This window comes from Medicago sativa, chromosome 7 (genome assembly GCF_051527215.1).
Source record: "Medicago sativa cultivar Bolivia chromosome 7, Bolivia_mono, whole genome shotgun sequence".
NCBI lineage: Eukaryota > Viridiplantae > Streptophyta > Magnoliopsida > Fabales > Fabaceae > Medicago > Medicago sativa.
In genome coordinates, this window is record NC_140755.1 from 6413081 (window position 1) to 6433571 (window position 20491).

General features: G+C 33.3%; 3 protein-coding genes, 1 long non-coding RNA gene and 1 other non-coding gene across 7 annotated transcripts; 2 read left to right on the top strand and 3 right to left on the bottom strand.

Moving 5' to 3' along the window:
- The first annotated feature begins 1067 nt into the window (after positions 1–1067).
- On the top strand, positions 1068–2691 carry LOC146903830 (ribulose bisphosphate carboxylase small subunit, chloroplastic 3). Of its 2 annotated transcripts, XM_085727512.1 has the most exons (4): positions 1068–1285; positions 1502–1636; positions 1775–1991; positions 2663–2691. In XM_085727512.1, the coding sequence occupies exons 1-4, from the start codon at positions 1106–1108 to the stop codon at positions 2674–2676; spliced, it is 546 nt and encodes a 181-aa protein (XP_085583638.1). In that variant the 5' UTR covers positions 1068–1105; the 3' UTR covers positions 2677–2691. The 2 variants fall into 2 exon arrangements, with proteins under 2 accessions (XP_085583638.1, XP_085583637.1); XM_085727511.1 differs by lacking the exon at positions 2663–2691 and having other exon boundaries at positions 1775–2175.
- LOC146903831 (uncharacterized) lies at positions 1859–2786 on the bottom strand. Its single transcript, XR_015019684.1, has 2 exons — positions 2663–2786; positions 1859–1991 (listed from the first exon to the last, which is right to left on the bottom strand). It is a non-coding gene; the product is annotated as an uncharacterized LOC146903831 (long non-coding RNA).
- Positions 2787–6467: 3681 nt separating this feature from the next.
- LOC146903832 (caffeoylshikimate esterase-like) lies at positions 6468–12192 on the top strand. Of its 2 annotated transcripts, none has more exons than XM_085724231.1 (9): positions 6468–6592; positions 6712–6881; positions 7748–7777; positions 7901–8027; positions 8134–8280; positions 10589–10722; positions 10813–10950; positions 11191–11289; positions 11824–12192. In XM_085724231.1, the coding sequence occupies exons 2-9, from the start codon at positions 6744–6746 to the stop codon at positions 12052–12054; spliced, it is 1044 nt and encodes a 347-aa protein (XP_085580357.1). In that variant the 5' UTR covers positions 6468–6592; positions 6712–6743; the 3' UTR covers positions 12055–12192. The 2 variants fall into 2 exon arrangements, with proteins under 2 accessions (XP_085580357.1, XP_085580358.1); XM_085724232.1 differs by having other exon boundaries at positions 6470–6592; positions 10592–10722.
- Positions 12193–13357: 1165 nt separating this feature from the next.
- Positions 13358–13502, bottom strand: LOC146903833 (U4 spliceosomal RNA). The gene has a single exon (XR_015020740.1). It is a non-coding gene; the product is annotated as a U4 spliceosomal RNA (small nuclear RNA).
- Positions 13503–15784: 2282 nt separating this feature from the next.
- Positions 15785–17675, bottom strand: LOC146903834 (uncharacterized). Its single transcript, XM_085724048.1, has 4 exons — positions 16963–17675; positions 16686–16889; positions 16477–16576; positions 15785–16275 (listed from the first exon to the last, which is right to left on the bottom strand). Exons 1-4 carry the CDS (start codon positions 17029–17031, stop codon positions 15980–15982), a joined length of 669 nt encoding a protein of 222 aa, XP_085580174.1. The 5' UTR covers positions 17032–17675; the 3' UTR covers positions 15785–15979.
- Between the last annotated feature and the right edge of the window lie 2816 nt (positions 17676–20491).

The following is a 20491-nucleotide window of genomic DNA, read 5'->3' on the forward strand; positions in this document are numbered from 1 at the left end:
TCAAGCAAAAGAAGTATGTGTTACTAACATAACTATTAGTATTGTTTTTCTTCTTGATTGTATAATTTGCTCATGTTTAGCACTATACGGTTTGTGGAAATTTTCAACATACAAGTTTTTACATAAACAAATTATTATATGAATGGAGCCAAAGCCTCAACAAAGGTACCATCCATGATAAAGATATGGGTTAAATATGTTTTTGGTCCCTATAAATATACCAACTTTTCATTTTAGTCCCTCTAAAATTTTCCTTCAACTTTTAGTCCTCCAAAAATTTTCCATCTTCACTTTTGGTCCCTCTTTTAAAGTAAACTCGTATGTAGAATTCATATTTTTTGAATAAAATTTTGCAGAAAAATTAATAATATTATAAGAATCTCTCCCAAAAAAATTTAGAATTTTTTAACAAAACATGAATTTAATATGAATTTTTATATATTTTATGGTTAAAAATTCATATTAAATTTATGTTTTGTTAAAAAATTCTAATTTTTTTGGGAAAATATTTTTACAATATTCTACACATTTCTGCACAATTTCATTAATAAAAATACTAAAATTAACTTAAAAATAGGGATCAAAAGTAGTGATTGAAACTTTTATACGGACTAAAATTTGAAGGAAAATTTTAGAGGGACTAAAACGAAAAGTTGGTATATTTATAGGGACCAAAACATATTTAACCCTAAAGATATTTATGGAGGAATCAATAGGGACAAAACTCCATCAGGCCAACATGTATACAATAGAAAATTATTTCAATTTACTTTTTATAAAAATATCAACATAACTACCATCACACATTTTTTTTTTTTTTTGAAGGAACCATCACACATTTATGTTCTTCACAAGTGAAGATAAGATTAGTAGGACATCATCCACGTGGCATTCACATAGTGGTGCATTATGATAAGGCCAGTATACAATTTTTTTTTCTTCCCAATCTCATGTGGTTAATATGGTTCCAATGTTTATCATTTTCACAATCCAAAACCATTGGTATAATTAATCAGAAACCAATTCCAAAACAATATATAAATAGCTAGTTTCAGTACAAGCTTTGCAACTCAATTATAGAAGTGTTAATTAACAATTAACAACAATGGCTGCCTCTATGATCTCCTCTTCAGCTGTGACTACAGTTAACCGCGCCTCGTCGGTTCAATCCGGCGCGGTGGCTCCATTTGTTGGACTCAAGTCCATGGCTGGCTTCCCAGTTACAAAGATCAACAAGGACATTACCTCCATTACAAGCAATGGTGGAAGAGTAAACTGCATGCAGGTGAGAAATACTGCGCTAAGTCTAGTTTGAAATAACTTTTAGTTCAAGTTTTCCAATTAAAACTTTGTACATTATTGGTTCATAGTATTTTAGTTGAAATGATTTCATTTTTTTTTCATAAGGTTACTTAAATTTAAATAACATTAATAGAGTCATTGGCCATGCAAAATTTTATTAAGCCCCTAACTTAATCTTTTGTACATTACTACTATATAGGTGTGGCCTCCTATTGGGAAGAAGAAGTTTGAGACACTTTCATACCTTCCACCATTGACCAGAGAACAATTGGCGAAAGAAGTTGATTACCTTATAAGGAAGGGATGGGTTGCTTGCTTGGAATTTGAGACCGAGGTCTAATATTCATTTACTTGCAATATCTTCGCAATATATATAATTGTTGTTTTGTCACGACCCTGATTGTGGTCACGGACCTTTATTTAAAATCCATTTGAGTTTTGATGGTTAACATGTCTACTTGGTTACTTGCAGAAAGGATTTGTGTACCGTGAGAACCACAAGTCACCAGGATACTATGATGGACGTTACTGGACAATGTGGAAGTTGCCTTTGTTTGGAGCAACCGATTCTTCTCAAGTGTTGAAGGAGCTTGATGAAGCTATTGCTGCTTACCCTGATGCCTTTGTCCGTATCATCGGATTCGACAACGTTCGTCAAGTTCAATGCATCAGTTTCATTGCACACACACCTGCAGTCTACTAAATTTTGAGTATTTAATCACTCTCTGCTGCCATTGGAAGAACATTTTTTTCTTTCAATTTTTTCTGATTGTTATGTCTTCCTTTGTTTTTTGGTTTTCGCTTTCGGATTTCAAAATGCAAATGTATGGATAAGAGTTAATAAATGAAATGGTACTTCTATTGATTCTCAAATTTGTATTATCTATGGTTTTCGCTTTCTGAAATTTGTTTTTATGGAAAGCAAAAATTATTACTAACTGAAGTGATATTAAGGGGCAGTGTTACAGATAATAAACAATCGTACACCTCTCTTTGGAAATTTATACCTTAAATTGGTTTTTTTTCTTGTGAGACTATGTAATCAGGTTAATTCTTGAGGTGTTTGTTCTGCATGCTCAATTCAGAGTTTTATAAATAACTTCACCAATGCTTCTTTTGCCAATTACATGACATAATATTGGCACTCCAAAAAGCAATTCATGATCTCAAAGCAATGCATGGTCTGAAAATCATCTTCAGATGCTAAATATCAGGCCTTACCTTCTACTGTTTGCGAATTGCAATAGCTTACATACCGTTGATGGCCAGTCTGCTCACTATATCGCATCAAATTTCTTCCTTTATGAACGAACAAAACACATCGAAATTGACGGTCTTGTTAGGGAAGAACAAAACACACCTGCAGTTTACTAAGTTCATTGCATCGAAATTTGGAAGAACTTTTTCCTTCTTCCCCTTTATGTTTTGCTTTTAATTTTCATTTCTTTTTCAGGGAAATGTTTTCCTTTTGTGTTTTTATATTTATGTTTTTGTATTTGAAAAATGGGATGTATAAGATTAAGAGTTAATGAATGAAATGGTTACTTTATTCCCAAGTTACTAAAAAATGGTTACCTTGTTCGGTGACATATGTTGGTGTCCAATGCTGACACGACACATATGATTACAGTCAATCACTTTCACTTTCTTAATTTATGATCGATGCTTACGTGTCCGTGTCTAGTGTATGTATATATGCCGGTATCAAAAGCTAACTCACAAATAACAATATCACATCACTTGTAGTCAAATCAAAATTTAGTTCAACGTGAGACTCTAATCACTTATTTTATCATGAACCTTTTTTTTAGTGGAAAACTTTGCCATGAAGCTATAATCTACATCACTTTACCAAATTGACATCCCTTTATCCATGGCCACAAATATATTTGTAGGTCTAGCAAAGATAAGTGAACACAAATGAAATGAAAGTATAGCTAGATATTTCTTCAGTCTCATTTCTGCAACTTGCAGTTTGAGAGTAATGATTTGTAAAGGCTTAATGAATCCAAATAGCATAAAACAAAACAACTTTTCTTGAAATCTACGAGAATCCCAATATTTTGTTTGAATCTGGTCTATGGCTGACAAATAGTGTGTAGTCCATTTTGTTTGTAACTCAGTTTAGGACTTATTCTAGGTGATAGTCATGGATTACTAGTTGGCTCAATTGTTTGTGAAATATTTATTGCTCCTATGATATGATATTATGGCAACTTATCTCGGTGCCTTTAAACTTAAATATATGAAGTAATGGATTTAATCTAACGAATTCAAATTTGAAAGAGGCCTGAGACAAGGCGATTCCCTCTCTCCTTTCCTCTTCTTAATAGCTGCTTTAGTGGAGGTGGTTTTTTTTTTTTTTTTAGCGGATATAAGGTTGGAGAATCAGATAATGTCTCTATTTCTTACCTTTAATTTGCTGACGATACTTTGTTAGTTAGTGTTAAAAGTTGGGTTAATATTAAAGTTTTAAAAGTTTTGCTTCACATTTGAGGCGTCTTCAGGTCTCGAAGTTAATTTTCACAAGAGTATGTTAGTGGGTTTCAACGTTCATTCTTGATTGACAAAAGCTGCCTCCATTCTCAACTGTAAAATGGGTCGTTTACATTTTGTTTACTTGGGGATTCCTATTGGTGGAGACTCATGTAAGTTGAACTTTTGGTGTTCTTTGCTTGATCGAATATTAAAACAAGATTATCAGATTGGAAGAATAGAAATCTTTCTTTGGATGGCCGATTGGTTCTTCTGAAGTCTGTCTTGCCCTCTCATCTGGTCTATTTTCTTTCCTTCTTCAAGGCTCCGACAGATATCATTTCTACCATCAAATATATTTTGATTTTTTTTGGGAGGGAGTGAGGAAATCAGGAAAATATCTTGGATTAATTAGGACACTAATTGTTCTAAAAAAAGGGTAGCTTGGGGGCTAGGAGAATAAGAGGATTTAATTTGGTGTTACTTGGTAAATGGTGTTGGAGGTTAAAGGTCTAGACTCAGAGTATGTGGTATAAAGTTTTAGGCGCTAAATATGGTGAGCTAAGAGGGAGTATCGTTTGCTCAAAATAAAAAAAAGAGGGAGTATCGTTGATGGGGGCAAAGGTGGTTCAGTTTTGTGGAATAATTTGAATAGTATTAGAGGTGGGGCTGGTTTGGGAGTTGGTCGTTGGTTTAATGATAACCTTAGGCGTGATGTGGGAGATAGTGCTCATACTTCATTTTGTTGGGATCCATTGCTTGGTGCGATTTTGAAGAGTATATTTAGTCGTCTTTTTTATCTAGCTGATAATAAAATGACGACACTGGATGAGATGTATTCTTTTGGGTGGGGGAGGACAGTGAGGCTTAGAAGTGGAGGCGAAGGTTACTAGCTTGGGAGGAAGAGCAGGTGAGGGAGTGCTACGAGTTTTTAAATAATATTGCATTTACACGCTTCTAAAAAATGCAATGTTACAGATGTTTATAATTAGATGTTTTCGAAGGATAAACAACTCCTCAACTGATCACATAAACATTATTTGGAATAAGGAGTTCCCCCTGAAGGACAATCTTATCGTTTGGCGTCTGCTTCGTAACCGCTACGATGGATAATTTAATCAGGAGGCGAGTTCTTCAACCTAATGTGAAGCTTTGTGTGAGTGGTTGTGGCAAATCGGAGGACACCGATGTCTTTTTCTATCTTACAACTTTTTTGAGAAAATTTGTTATGGTATTTCTAGTTGTCTTGGTTTAATCATGGTGCACCCCGCTCATGTGACAAACCATTTACTTCAATTTTGAACCTTGGATGGTTTTCCAAAAAAAAATATTCGCTCAATTCTTCATTTGATTTCTCTTTCATGTGTCTGGGTCATTTGACATGAAATAAATGCTCGAGATTTTAAGCAAAAGGAGGATTCGTTACAACATCTTCTCGAAAAAAATTAAGCTTCAAACTTTTTAGTGGCTGAAAACGAATCACATCAATTTTATTTTTATCTATCATTTTGCTTGTTTGGGAGTCATATTGTAACAGATTTCACTTTGCCTTTTTTTTTTGTTACTCCTAAGACTTTTGATTTTATTTTGAAGGATCCTAAGTCTTTTGATGTAACTCATTACTTTCTTTTTTGGTTTTGTGCTGAAAATACTGAGCGTTTTAGTTAATATAACAAAATATTTTGATAGAGAGTGTAAATTGATTTATATTGTTTTTTTAATTTGAAGAAGATTTTATAGACAAATTTTTTTTATAATAGTTAATATATTATTCATATAAATGAAATAAATAAAATATTAATCTTATAAACAACATTTTATAAGGTATCTATTGGAATGTGTTTCTGACAAATTTTTTTTATAATAGTTAATATAGCGAATGTATTTCTGACAAACGAAGTAATCTTATTGGAATGTGTGCATTTTATTTAATATTTAACTTTTTAATGAATTGAATGCACAACATTTTAGAGAATATTTCTTCTTTTAGGTTTCTTAATATGTGCCCTAACGGCACAAGTTAGCATTACCATTTTTATTTTTTTTAATATGAAGTAGATTTTAAAAACAAATAAGGTGTTGACCAATAAATTTAAGGTTTTTTTTTTTTTTTTTTACAAAAATTTAAGGGTTTTGTTAACAAGTATCTTAAGGACATTGTTTAAGGTATCTATAAAAAGAAATTTTATCTTGGAACTATAAGTCAAACATATGTAAACTTCATAACTACGAAGTTTTTCAATATATAAATTATTACGTTTAGATGTTTAAACAATGTCATAAGGACACTTGTTAATATTTTCTTAAATTTAAATATTAAAATCAATTTTTAAATCAAAAGTTCTGATTTCTATCTTTTAAATAAGGGAAATGCTAACCAATGCCCTCAGGGCAATGGTTAAGGAAGCAAATATAGTAATCTTGCATTGGAACTTGGGCATTCAACTCCTCAAAAGTCTAAAAAGTGGTATTTTTAACGTAAAACTTTCATTTTTTGGTTTTCTTAACCATTGCCCTAAAGGCACCGGTTAGCATAACCCTTTAAATAAAATCAATTCTAAAGATAAAATAAATTTTATAGAGAAACAACCAAACATGTCCGAGTTATACACTAATAAAATCAAATTTTGAACTAGTGAAACAAAATAGTCAAGTCAATAAACATTAAGTATATTGACTTTGTAGTAAGTTTAGCCTTAGGTCCCATATCTAGTATCTACTCAGAAAAATCAAAATACGTCACGTTTCAAATCTTTCATTATTATGGCTATGCCTCTCAGAATTTCAAACCTTTTCCATTTTCATCGTTCCCGAGGTACTTTGACAAAAAAAAAAAAAATCCATTTTTTCACTATTCTCTGTTTCATTTACTTAAATTTTGTTCCTTTTTCATGTGGGGTGTGTGAGTTTGAATTGCTTTTTGTGACCCTTTAGGCTGAGTGTAGAATTCAGAGACGACATTGGCTATGGCTACTAGGTTTCCAGGAGTTGGCAATGAATTGCACAAGATTTTGGATGCTAATATGGATCATGTTTCTGCTAGAAGACAAGCTCGTGAAGCCTTTAAGGATATTCAGCTTCGGATTGACCACATACTCTTTAAGGTACTATCTATGTATATAATATCCCTATGAAAGAAATACACTAAGGACCCGTTTCGATTGACTTTATTTTTAAGCTTATTCAAAACCACTTATGCAAATAAATAAGCTTTTATGTATTATTCATAAATTTGTCAAGTAGTTTATGAAAAAAGACATACGTACACTGACACGCTGACACCGCTAATAATTTGAGAAAATCACGTAATTCAGTGTAATTATATGTGTCGGACACCAGGACTCACCGAATCCGAGGAGTGTCTATCCTTCATAGACGTATGAGGATACAATTTTTGTCAGTAAGAAGTTATGAATTAACATAAAAGTTTATTTATTTGTAAGAGCTATTTTTCATAAGATCAAAAGTAACTCAATCTGATTGGGCCTTAATTTGTTTTATAATGTTCATTTTAATTTAATTTGTTTATTCAATTTCATAGTATTTTGGACAGACTTTACTTATCTTCGGGCCGAACTTTTGATTACCAGGATCCCTTTATCTGAGAATCGGAGTGTTAAAATCAAAACAATATATATGCTATCTGAATATATCTAAGTTTCAGTTTCAATGTTCATATTCATGTTGTTCTGTGGTAGTCAATTGGTGCTATTCATGGTAGTTGAGATGTGGTTAGGTTTTCTTAAAGGCCCGTTGACTTTGAGATTTCAAGTTGATAGATAGTTCATAGAGTAGGATGGTGTCAACCATGAATAAATTCAACGAGGCAAGACTGCTAAACAATCTAGTCAAGATATATTCATTCACCTCTTAGAATGTGCCTCTTAAATTTCCACATGTATTTTTTTTTGAAATTTGAATTGATTTCCTAAATTTTTACTTTCTCTGAGTGTTCCTTTATGCTTTGCAGACTCAATGCGATGGACTAAAAATGAAGGAGGTATGAAAGTCTCTCGTCTGCGATGATTTTTATAAAATGTATTTGTGTTTAAAATGTGGATACGTGCTATGCTAATACCTTTTCCTCCTTTCTGTATTTGCATTACTTGATACTTCACAACAGTCATACGAGGTGAACTCAAAGGGCGTAGAAATCTTCTACAAGAGCTGGTTTCCTGAAACTGCCAGGCCGAAAGCAGCTGTGTTTTACTGTCATGGTTATGGAGATACTTCCACCTTTTTCTTTGAAGGCATGTAGTAGCTGGTGTTAAGTTCTGGTTGCTTTGTTTTACTAGATAAGTTACATTGTCAATTACTGACTTGATTGACTTGATCATACTGTGAATTTATTTGCAGGAATAGCTAGAAAATTGGCATGTGCTGGATATGGAGTTTTTGCTATGGATTATCCAGGATTTGGTCTTTCAGAAGGTCTTCATTGCTATATTCCTAGTTTCGATTCGCTAGTTGATGATGTCATCGAGATTTACTCCAAGATCAAAGGTACCTAAACTCGCATGGAACTGTGTCTTGAATGTAGTTAACACCATGTTGAAATTGAATACTACAAATCTACTGTGGTAGAATTAGTTTCTTGTCAGGAAGGAGAGTATAATAGTGTACCATAGGGGCATGACTACTTAAGGCATGAAGTTAAGGAATGTAGTCTTGATGAATATTTCTTTTTGATGATATATCTTGTACCAGTTTTTGCTCTGAAAGTAGTTTATATGATGTAGTTATGCTGCATCATACAAAGATTTGTGTAGAATAATTATTAAAAGGACACAACTTAGGTGTGTTTCCTTAGGTACTTTTTCGTGTTGTTCTTCACTTAAAATATTTTTTTTTGTGGTTATAACAAATTTTGAGAAAATTATGGATTTGAGGAAATCATGGGTAAGTTAAAAATATTTTAAGTGAAGAACAACACGAAAAACACCTAAGGAAATGCACCTAAGTTTGGTTATAAAGGAGAGTTATGTTAAACAGGGCTCTTAGGCCAGATGATACAACTAGAACTACAACATCAAAGGTTCCAAAACACAAATGCTTTGAGAGTGTCAAATAAAAAATAATGAGGAATTTTTCAGTAGGGTGTGTTCTCGTCTGAAAACATGAGTTGACCTCAGGGGAGTCGGTGGTGGTGCCGATCTGAGGGGAGGTACCTTTCCTATGTAAAACTCGTTGTCTATATAATATCAATAGTAAAGAGTAGGGAACGATAGATACCTAAATAGGGTAGGGATGGTCCTTATATATGGAACGAATTAGCTCCCTGACAAGCCTTATGTCTCAGGCCATATGGATAATACGGCCTCTTATTCAGATTCCTTACCACAAGGTCGATGGGCTAAACTATCTTGTCGTGTTTTCTTCCTACTGTTCCTGTCCTGCTTTACTGATTAATCTTCGATGAATGCACAAGCATTCAGAGGTGGTTTACTTAGTTGTTAGACTCAGGACCAACTGTCGCTCTGCATTCATTAGCTCTTAAGCCAGTGAATGTAAATTACAAGCAGACGGAGCGTAGCATAGTTTGTGAGAAGCTGGTCAGCAGGAATAGTGGGCTTTCCGCTGCCAGGTCTTTCATCCCACGCCAACAAAAAAGGCAGGTTCATCAACCCTGCGAGGGTCATTATTTTGCTTCTAGAGTGCTCAGCCCTGGGTCATTATTTCATCCCACGCCAACAAGAAGCTTAGTTAAGAGAATACATTCTCACATTGCTTCTAGAGGATCGGGGCTTCACAATTCATTCTTCCTGCCCAATGTCCAGTACATCCGTGCCAGGCTTGGCCGATTAGCACACCGATTCTATTAGAGATGACCGAAAAATTATGTACAGTACAGGGTGGGGGCAGGGTTGCATCCCTGTTAAAGCTGGATACAAAGCTTTTGTTCTTCTTGTAGTTATTATCTAACTTAGGAGTTGCTTTTCTTTTAGTTTAGTATTCATAGGGTCCTTTGTCATATTTTGCAAGCTATATCAAACATTGATTGATTACCTTATTATTCTAACTGCAAACACTTGAAAGTTGAAACATTGAACAAGAGTAATTTTTTTAGCTTTATGGAAAGGAATAGATTAGACTGAATTTTTCCATCTTATTATTCTTCATTTGATTGATATACCTATGTACCTTTCAACTTAGGAAGTTAGTGAACTGCATTTGTCACTTAGAATTGTGCAAAATAGAATTTCTTGGAATTACTGCTGAACTCTTCTCATTATCAATCTTAAAACTGAGTTACATTTCTGATGAAGAAAACTTCCTACTGTCATCTTATATGTTTCATTACTAGTTTATAAAGGAGAGTCATCCCTCACCTTACATGCCGGTTTTACATGGTTGAGTTAATTTTAACCCAAATTAAGATAGTATCATAGTCTATTCAAGATCAATTGGGTTATCTGCTATTGGGTTACTCGAGCCAGGGTCTTGTCCAGTCCAGGACATGAGGTGTCTGTGTTAAGAGTCCATATTAGATGAGATATGGTTTCAAAATCGGTTTATAAATCTGAGGCATCCCTTACTTTACATGCCGATATTGTACGGTTGAGTTAGGCTCAACCGAAATTTTAAGACTTCTTTACCTGGAAACTTGAACTTTTGCTTTCACATGGAAGTGTGTTTTGTGTTGTGTATATTTTACTTTCCTTTGGGTATAAATAATGAAATGGATTGTTTAGTTTCATTGAATTTATTTCTTTATTTAATTGTCATTACATTGCACACAAGTTAATAAAACTGGAGTTTTTAATTTTGATTCGAAACTATATCCTTACAAAAGGTTTGGTTCATTCAATAGCAGAAAATCCAGAATTGCAATCTCTTCCAAGCTTCCTCTTTGGACAATCCATGGGAGGAGCTGTTGCTTTAAAGATGCACCTTAAACAACCTAAGGCATGGGATGGCGCTATTCTTGTTGCACCAATGTGTAAAGTAATTTTTTTCTTTCTGAAACAATTTAACTTCAGGTGTTTTTGTATGATTTTCTATGTTCTTTTTTGACCAGACACTCTATTTCTTTAGATTGCAGATGACATGGTTCCTCCATGGTTGCTAGCTCAGATACTCATTGGTATAGCTAATGTTCTACCAAAGCAAAAGTTAGTTCCACAGAAGAATTTAGCAGAGGCAGCTTTTAGAGATTTGAAGAAGAGAGAAATGGTTCGTGTGTCTTAATCCAATAGAATATTGTTTTTGTTTGATAACTTAAAAATTTTGGATCCTACAAATATATCACTTTTTACACTCAATTATTTCTCAGCAATTATTGTATTTCACTTCAATTATTGTATTTCACTTAATCAAATAGAAATTGTTTTTCACTTCAAATTTTACACTCAGTTCTTTCTCAGCAATGATTGTATTAGTGAATAATCAAACTTTTCTGGTATCTGTGTGCAGACTGCCTATAATGTTGTTGCTTACAAAGATAAACCGCGGTTGTGGACTGCCGTCGAGATGCTTAAAACTACTCAAGAAATAGAAAAGAGATTGGAAGAAGTATGTTCCTATCTTTCGAATTCAACTTGTTAAATGTCTAAATAAACTACATCTGCATAATCATGTTTTCTTCTCTTCTCCTTGGATTGTTTTGCAATGCATTTATGGTTGACGATACATGTGAGTCATATCGTATCATGATTCGATGCAAAACTAAATCCAATCGATGTGAATCTCTAGTGTGTATTTTTAAACATACATCTCATTTGAATTCAGATTCACTATGATGAATTTCGATTCATTCTAGCGAATCACTACCTAAACTAGTGTAATTGCCCACTTTTTGTCAGCTTTGCATAGTCATCCGTTTTTCTTTTTCCATTTGATTTCTGACTTAAATCTTCAATTATTTTTGTGCTTAAAGATGTCATACTTTTATTGGCAATGTATCTTACGATTCGTGACAAGATTTAATTCACGGTTCTGAAAATAGGTCTTCTAATTTACTATTTGAATCTCAGTTTGACAACCATGCAATATTGAATACTGTGATTTTCTGTTAAGGTTGATATGTAATGGTTTTGATGATTATAGGTATCTTTGCCATTGCTAATCCTTCATGGGGAGGCTGATATTGTGACTGATCCCTCAGTGAGCAAAACATTTTACGAGAAAGCTAGCAGCACAGACAAGAAGCTTAAACTTTACAAGGATGCTTACCATTCTCTTCTTGAGGGTGAACCTGATGAAATGATAATCCAAGTTTTTAGTGATATCATTTTATGGCTTGATGACCACAGCTTGAAACATTCATCTTCTAAATAATTTGTTTTCTGTTTATCCTATGAATATTGAGATTGTTATTGGCATGGAGAAAAGAAAAGTTTCTATTGTTTGTATATAAGTTTTTTTTTTTAATAAAATAAAATTATTGAGATTGTTATTGGCATGGAGAAAAGAAAAGTTTCTATTGTTTGTATATAAGTTTTTTTTTTTAATAAAATAAAATTGAGGAATGGAAAATTATTATTTAATAAAGTGACGCATGAATTTTGTTCTATGATATATATTACTAGATCAAATCTATATAATAATAAGGAAAATACTAACAAATGTCCGTGCAGTACTTGTTAAAGAATCAAATATAGTATTAATAATAATCAGTTACGCAAAATCTGGTTATCCTTGAGGAGTCATATGCGCAAATCCTTTTGGTACAACAGACTCTTCTTGATGTGAAATTGAGGTTTTGAACAAATTAAATAAGTTTATTAGAGAAGAGCAACATGTCGTTTGAGAGGTAATTTTCCTTATTTCTCACTCATAAACATGTGATACAATTTAACTATTTTTTTAAGGAAAATGCTACTTCTCAAGAAAAATAGCTTCAAGAATTTTTCAAGACACAGTTGGCAAATTTTAATTGGATGATTTATTTGTTCACTTCCTATTTTTCAGCCACACCTCCTTGAATTGTGGCAAATAGTGCATTGTGATTGGCTATTCTTTATTTTTGAAGAATTCTTGATGTTATTTTTCTAGAGATATAGCATTGCTCTTTTTTTAATTATACTCAATTTACAACAATCACTATTAAACTGACAACTTGTAGACATTGTTTGTATAGAAGCAAAGATAGAAAATCTAAGAAATTTGTTTTTCTATATAACATCTATGTTTTGTGTGATAAGTGTAAGTAGTGTTTATATGGCCACAATTCACTCACTAAGAAAATAAATTTAAAGACAGAAAGATAGTTTTGCAACTTTTCTTTCAATTAAACTTTAACAAGTTTGGCATGTATTGGCAGATAATAAACTCAAATATCTCAACTCAGACATCAAATTCAAAGAAGAAAGCCAGCTTCCAATCACAAGTTGAAGGCAACTATATATGTCCTTCCTAGAAATACAATTTTTTGCTAGATTTTACTAACCTCCCGACCAAACTTTTGATTACTCTAGGCCCCCTCTTCCCCCAGGAACCGGAGGGTTGACACCAAAATAAAAATCATATATACATTATACAATAAGTAGAATTGTTATAATGCTCATAACAGTTAACAAGCATATGAAACAATAATCCATTGCAAAAACAATCAACAACCACTAACATCAAAATATAAAGAATTCAAAAAGTACTCTTGAGAAATCCCCGAAGGCTTGAGTTGAACCCAAACCTAAGAGAGGTTTTGAAAATAGTTCTCAACCAGCAATAGACGTGCCTCAGTTGGTACCTCACACTAGCTGCATCATTGCCCCAAGCGCGAAGATGGAAATAAACATGAAATTACTTTTAAATCGAGTGATTATTTAATTGAAAAAAAACATAGAAACAAATATATGAGAAACTTAGCTACTGTTCTACTGGTTCTTCACATAACTTATATAGACTGCGTCGGTTAGGATGTGTTGGTTGAAACAATTTTGAGCAGTTTTTTCCGTGTATCCGTGCAAAACAGCACCAACTTTAACTAAAGAGCAATATGCAAGTATTTTCCATAAATGTAAGCTAGTTAAAGAACTCCAAAAGCTCTATATCACAATTTTCACAATTTCTATGGCTCATCTTAGCATCCGTATAACCTTTTGTAGGATCTCCGAATTTTAGCAGACAAGGGAAGCCAGGCCTCTTGAGTTCTAGGACTTCTAGACAATCCTAAAACAGTGCAGCTTCGTCAGTCTTACCAGCATTTATAAGCTCAGTCATTATCATAAGAACAATGTCATTATCAAGGTGAAAATCACAATGAGGATACTTCATAACAATATCACGATACGCACTAACTGCTTCATCGATTCTACCTTCAGCACAAAGTGCAGTTACTAGCCCAACAAAACTGTCTTTATCTGGTTTAAAACGTTTAGAACGCATGACATTGAACAAACGTAAGGCATCATCGACCTTGTTGTATTCCAGAAATGCCTTAAATAAAACATTATGCGTCACAGGGACGACATCAAGAGAACAACGGGTCTGAATCATGTCAAAGAACAATTTGGTAGCATCCGGAAGTCTCCCTAATTTACCACACTTACGAATGATTGAAGTCCAACCATCGATAGAAAATTCAATTCCTAACTTAACCTTTAGACCTATAAGCTGGTACACTTGTGGCATGACATCGACGTACATTTTACAAAAGGAAATCAGAACCTTGTTAAAAGTAACCTTGTTAGGATGATAAGGCATGAGTCTGAAAAGAACTGAATTTGTTAAATGTAGACTTGTTATGTCCGTTAGATAGGGAATGTGAAAAAGTATAAGCTCAAAAAACGAAGAATGGGGAGATTTCATTTGCTCCAAAACAGTTAAAGCAACTAGGGTTTGAGAAGTTGTAAATAGAGAATCCACAAGATAATATAAAGCATCGGTATCTGGAACAAACCCGTGTGATGTGATAAGCATCGATGAGCATATCGAGTGTACCAGCATGATGCAGAAGTGATAACAAGTTTGTCATTGAATCATCATTGAGAGAGCCAATATATTGTAAATCTGAGACAAAAGCTTTAATTGATTTGGAATGAGTGAGGCGGTGTAGTATGGTAACGTCTCCCAGCCAAAATCGCCACGCAAAAATTAGAATAGATGGAGTAAATCATTAGATGGGGTATTTGGGTTTAGGGTTGAATACATATTTTGTTTTCTGAAAAATGTGATGTTATTGTTAGTGATTTTCATCTTGTTGATGGAAACAACTTGGAGAGTATGGATTTGTGATGTCGTCATCGTTGAGAAGATTTTGAGGATGCGGTTTGGTCGACGCAATAATATTGATAAACTTGAAGAAGGAAAAGGTGTTTACGGTTTGCTCATTTGCTGGGTGTTTTAAGAAACTTTTCCCGCATATTGTTCGCCCTTGAAAATACCCAAAAAAATATATTGATTCTAGAATCTAAACCTGAAATTTTTTATTGAGTTTTTCGCATTTGCAATATCAAAAGTTGTATCCACTGAAGGAACTTGGGAAAAGGACAATAGTATAATTCTACAACCACTACTCCACTCATGTCTGCGCAATGTCTGCGCATATCATGTCTGCTCATAGTACTGCTACAGTTGTGTCCATGTTGGTTAATTATTTATATACAAGGAATGAATGTCAAACTATTTCATCCTATGACATTAACCAAATCAAACAACAAATCATTGATGATAATCAAGCTTCAGTAACGACTCTTTTGATGTGCTGCCACTTCTACAACGTATCTTTCATACACATATATAAAGGAATGAAGAACTAAGATTTGTAGAGGCTCAACAACAATTATCATGGTCCCTTTCACAATTTGAAAGTAGTCCACTCCCCTTGCACTTCCAAGGGGATGTTCACTATAAACACACAAGTAAGCGAGAGATTCTATATATGAAGTAAAACTCAACAATTGCTAAAATATTTCATGCTTTTTAATATATTTTGTTCAAGAATAATGCAAGGCCTTGAATAGAATTACAAAAACTTTATCTTCATTAAAAACGGACAAAAAATGAATAAAGTAATCAATATCTTTACTTTACAACACTTCTTGACTTCTTTTACTTTCATTGCCCAAAACCTTTAACTTCTTTTGCCAATACTTAAACTTCATTAATACATAGTTTGCAAAGAAGTGTTTCAAAATGTCAGATAAATAATATTATACATATTGTAATGAAGCTTTTAATTTAATGTGTTCATATATTCGCACGGGTGTACTAATAATTTAATGAGTTCGACAAGCAAAGACCATACATATCTCAAAACCCACTAACGCACATAATGCCTTCTATAATCAACTTCTAGGTTATGACCGAATTTTCTGCCATTCTCATCAACGTCTGAGTTGTAATGATTCCCAATGCAATCAAAGTCATCAAAGTCACTCATATCACTCACATCACTAGCAAAAGCTCCATTAGTACGACTATCAAAGATGTCGTGCAAAGTATATTTTGGATAGTCAATATCACTGCCTTCCTCACTTGTCCCGCAGCCAAAACAACCTATATCATCATCTGAGCTCTCGACTTCAGGATAAGCAACTTCTTTTTTGTCTTCGGGATCTGTTTATTTATTGTTTTGATCAATTAAGAAACCCAAGGGTGAGTATATTTTAATCTACTGCAACAAAAGCATTAATACAACACTGAAAAAACTTTGTCTAATCTTAAACAAAGACAATAACGTAAGAGAATCAAGAATGTAAAAATTAAAATAAAAAGTACAATTGGTTTATAAAATGAGAAGGGGGTGATTTGAGTTACCCATTTGCGACGCTTGTGAGATATTCAAAGACCGATATCCCTGATCATATGTATGCTTTGAGCTCTCCTCTCTCCGCTTAGCAACTTGTCTTTTGTGTTCCTGATTATTGTTTTGACACATTCAATTTCTCAAAACCCAACAAGTTTCAAATAATTTCAAGCAACACAGAAAAGATTCAATTATCAACAAGATTTGAAAAAGAAATAACTGAAAAGGAACGAGGAGGAGAAGAAGAAGACGAAGGAAACGAATCAGCATGAGCAGGTTCAGCAACGGCGGCACCACCAACAGAGCCGGAGTTCAAAATGAGATCATCAATGTTCTTGCTCTGAGCAAGCTTAGCGAATAGGCTTGGCCAGTAGGATTCAACGGTGACGTTAGCAGCCTTCAACAAAGTGCCGATCTTCTCTGCCTAAAAAAAAAATGAGATCTATGAGCGATTTGGAGATTATAAAAATCAAATTGAAAAAAGATAATAGACTTACGGTGATTGGGATTCCATCGTCGTGGAGGATCAAGGTGGCGTAAATGCAACCCAACTCGCCGGAACTCATTTTGTGAATTGTGATTGTTCTGCTACAAAAACTAGGGTTTACGAATTCCAGAGCAGCAAATAATACGATAATAATTCAGAAACCTAGGGTTTGCGATTGTTCTGTGAGTTTCGATATATATAGTGGCGTGTTATCAGAAACCTAGGTTAATCGATTGGGCCTTCAAAAATAATACGGTTGTGAATAATAGAATTAGCTAATAACAATACTTAGCATTAAAGTGAAGAAATTATTTAATATATATGATGGAAACTTATATAGAAGAAGGTTAAACATACTTATATATTGATTGAACCCTCCCTAATCAAGTCCTTGCTAATAATTGAGACCAAAAAAACAAGATGTATACAATCTTTATTTACTTTCTTTGTTGGCACCTTTAATATGAAGGTTCGTAACTCAAAAACCCCATAAACCATCAGTTTTGGGATCTTTTACACACTTTTTTTAGTAAAACATGTTTTAACGTTAAAATTAACAATAATAGTAAAATTCACGTTTACAAGAGCATTTTTCCAAATTCATTTCCTCTGAAACTTTTTCTCAAATTCATTTGAAAAACAATAAAGTAGAAACTTTTTGATGAAATTTTGTCGGTCTCCTTTGTGTTTGTGTTGTTTACTAGAGCATCTAGCTCACACAACAATCATAATATCATACACAGTTTACACCTTATCTAGTTGGTATCTCATGTACACATTTTCGGTCAACGGACAACAATCAAAGTTCATATACATGACATTAGCAAAATCTAAGAAATAAAACGATTCTAACTTTTTGATCTTTGTCTGATAATCTCAAATCATATTCCCATTTCTATCGTTTCACACAGCCTCAAAATACAAAATATAGTTCGGCCGGTACAAAAACATCATTAAACCATGTGTTTACACTTAAAAATAATTATCATATTAGCCGATCTCGATAAATATGCGATTGAACTATTTGGCGAAAGGAGCCTCCTAGCCAATTGAATGATAGACGGTAGAGCAGATGGGGAAAAAAGTTGATTCTTTATCTAGTTCGCTAACTCAGAATGTCGGTCTTTCGAGCCTTGATATTAAGTCAAAATAGAGTGGAACTGGACAATCACTACAAGAAACATTACTTTTTGCCAGGGATTTTGACAGGGGTTTGAAACCCCTGGGAAATTTACCAAGGAAAATGCCAAGGATAACCCCTGGCATATAACACAAGGATTTGCCCTCACTTAATCCGTGGCTTTTTACAAGGCGCCAATTTGAAAATTGAAAAGTAGCTTGCTGCAGGCTTGGCAGGTAAAAAGCTGTTTGATGTCAGCTCAAAACCGAGGGCTTTTGCCAAGGACAGCCCGTGGGATATTGAAAAAGCATGGGAATCTATGTTGTGTTCACTGTTGATTGAGACAAGGGCCTGGAAAAGCATGTGAATCTCTGTTGTGCAGGCATACGAGTGGCATGGCCGTGGCAAAAGCCTTGGTTTATTTTCTTGCCTATAAAAGAGAAGTTGCGGTCATTTTACAGGTTTAACAAGACTTAGAAAAATTTCTTCACATAAAACACAACACCTTCACACAACACATTCATCAAACTTCATTTATTTGGTAAAAAATATTTCATTTGTTACATGTTTTATCATGATATTAATTTTTACTACTTATTAATGTTATTTATTTTGTATGTTATTTGCAGTTGTGTTACTTATCTGCCACCTGTGGTTAGCTATTGCTCCAACTCTTGTTGTTTTTGGATTGCATTACAGATCTACTATTGTAAAGCTTCAACTAGTTAGTGATTTTTTTCCCCTCATAACACTATAACTGATATACATGTTGATGATATGTTCTAAAATATGCTGACTGTTTGGTAAAATAATTTTTTTTCTTCGAAAATCTGAACATAACATATATAATCATGATAATTTTTTTTTGTTTTTTCATATTATTATGCATGAAATATATGCATGTTTTTTCTTTTGATAAAATGAAATATATGCATTTTGTTTTTTTTTATAAAATGAAATATATGCATGTTGTAGTAGAATGTTAAAAAAATATGGTCAAACACTAAGCTTTATAGTATATTCTGTTTTTTTTTCAATAATAAACTGTAATTTTTTTTAAGAAAAATAGGACCAGTTTATTTTTTCTAAGAACATTTTGGTGCTGTTTTTTTTTAAATTAATTAATTTAGGGAATATTGTTTTTAAATTTGTGTATTCAAAAATCTGATATTTTTTAAAAGTAAAATTGTTTGTTAAACTAAATCTGTTATTAAAAATATATTTTTTAATATTATTAAGTACAACTTTATTTATATGCATTTAATTGTGTTTAAAAAAATATTTATATTATTAATATTTTTTTATTAATTAAAATGATTTTTAAACCATTTAATTGTATTTCAAAAACAACTTTTAAAAAAAAAAATCAATTTTTAATTAATTAATAAAAAATTCGTTTTTATAAATAAAACATATTTTTTTTAAAATAATATGGACGTTTGCCAGGGGTTAAACCCCTCGCATGTCCCTGGTTTTTTGCTGATCTGACTTGACCTTCCATCAGTCAGTCAGTCAGCGCAGTCAGAGGCTGCACAGTTGCAGAAAAAAGTGAGGGAATATGTCAGGGGTTATGTCAGGGAAAAAGTCAGGCCATATGCCAGGGGTTTAGCCCCTCGTTTTTTTCCCAGGGGTGTAACCCCTGGCAAAATGTTTGCGACGAGTGCTTTTGTGAGTGCTTCTGCCCCTGGGAAATTCCCTCACAAACGTCCAGTTTGCCAGGGATTCTGTCATTTTCTCAGGGATTTTGCCCCTGGCAAAATGTAATGTTTCTTGTAGTGAATGACGCGGTAAACCAACGTTCCTTGTTCTTAGCATCACTAACCGCCTTGAAGAGTGAAGCAAAAAACACAATCTCCATGGAGTTGCACACCAAAAGACCTTGTCAACGGATCATCGTTTGAGAATAAATTAAAATTCTAATGCAACGAAAAGTTGTACACTTGTTAATGCATAATAGTTAACGAGCATAGGAAATACAACCAATTGCAAAAACAATTAAGAACCAATAAAGTTAAATATAAAGAGGAGCAATGCTAAGGACAATCTCTCTGACACTCTCTCTTAAACAATCATTCAACTATTGGTCCACGTATCATTTTCCAAAAAACCAAATACAGGATAACCGGCTCCCCTGGTTTTAGAACCACACTTTTCTTTTTTTATTCAAACTTCAAAAAACATAGCTCATCTTCTTCGTTGTGCCTGACTCATTAAACCCACTCCAAATAATCAATACAAAAAATCTTCCAGTAAAAAAGAACTACCACAGTACCACACTTCAACAAGCCAAAGAAATGCTTCTCTTAAAAATGAGTTCTTTCTCTATAAAAAAAAATGGGTTTTTGTTTTTGATTTCTAAAAAATGGATTTTGACTTTCAATATACAGTTCTTCATCTTTATTTCAACTTCAATATCCTC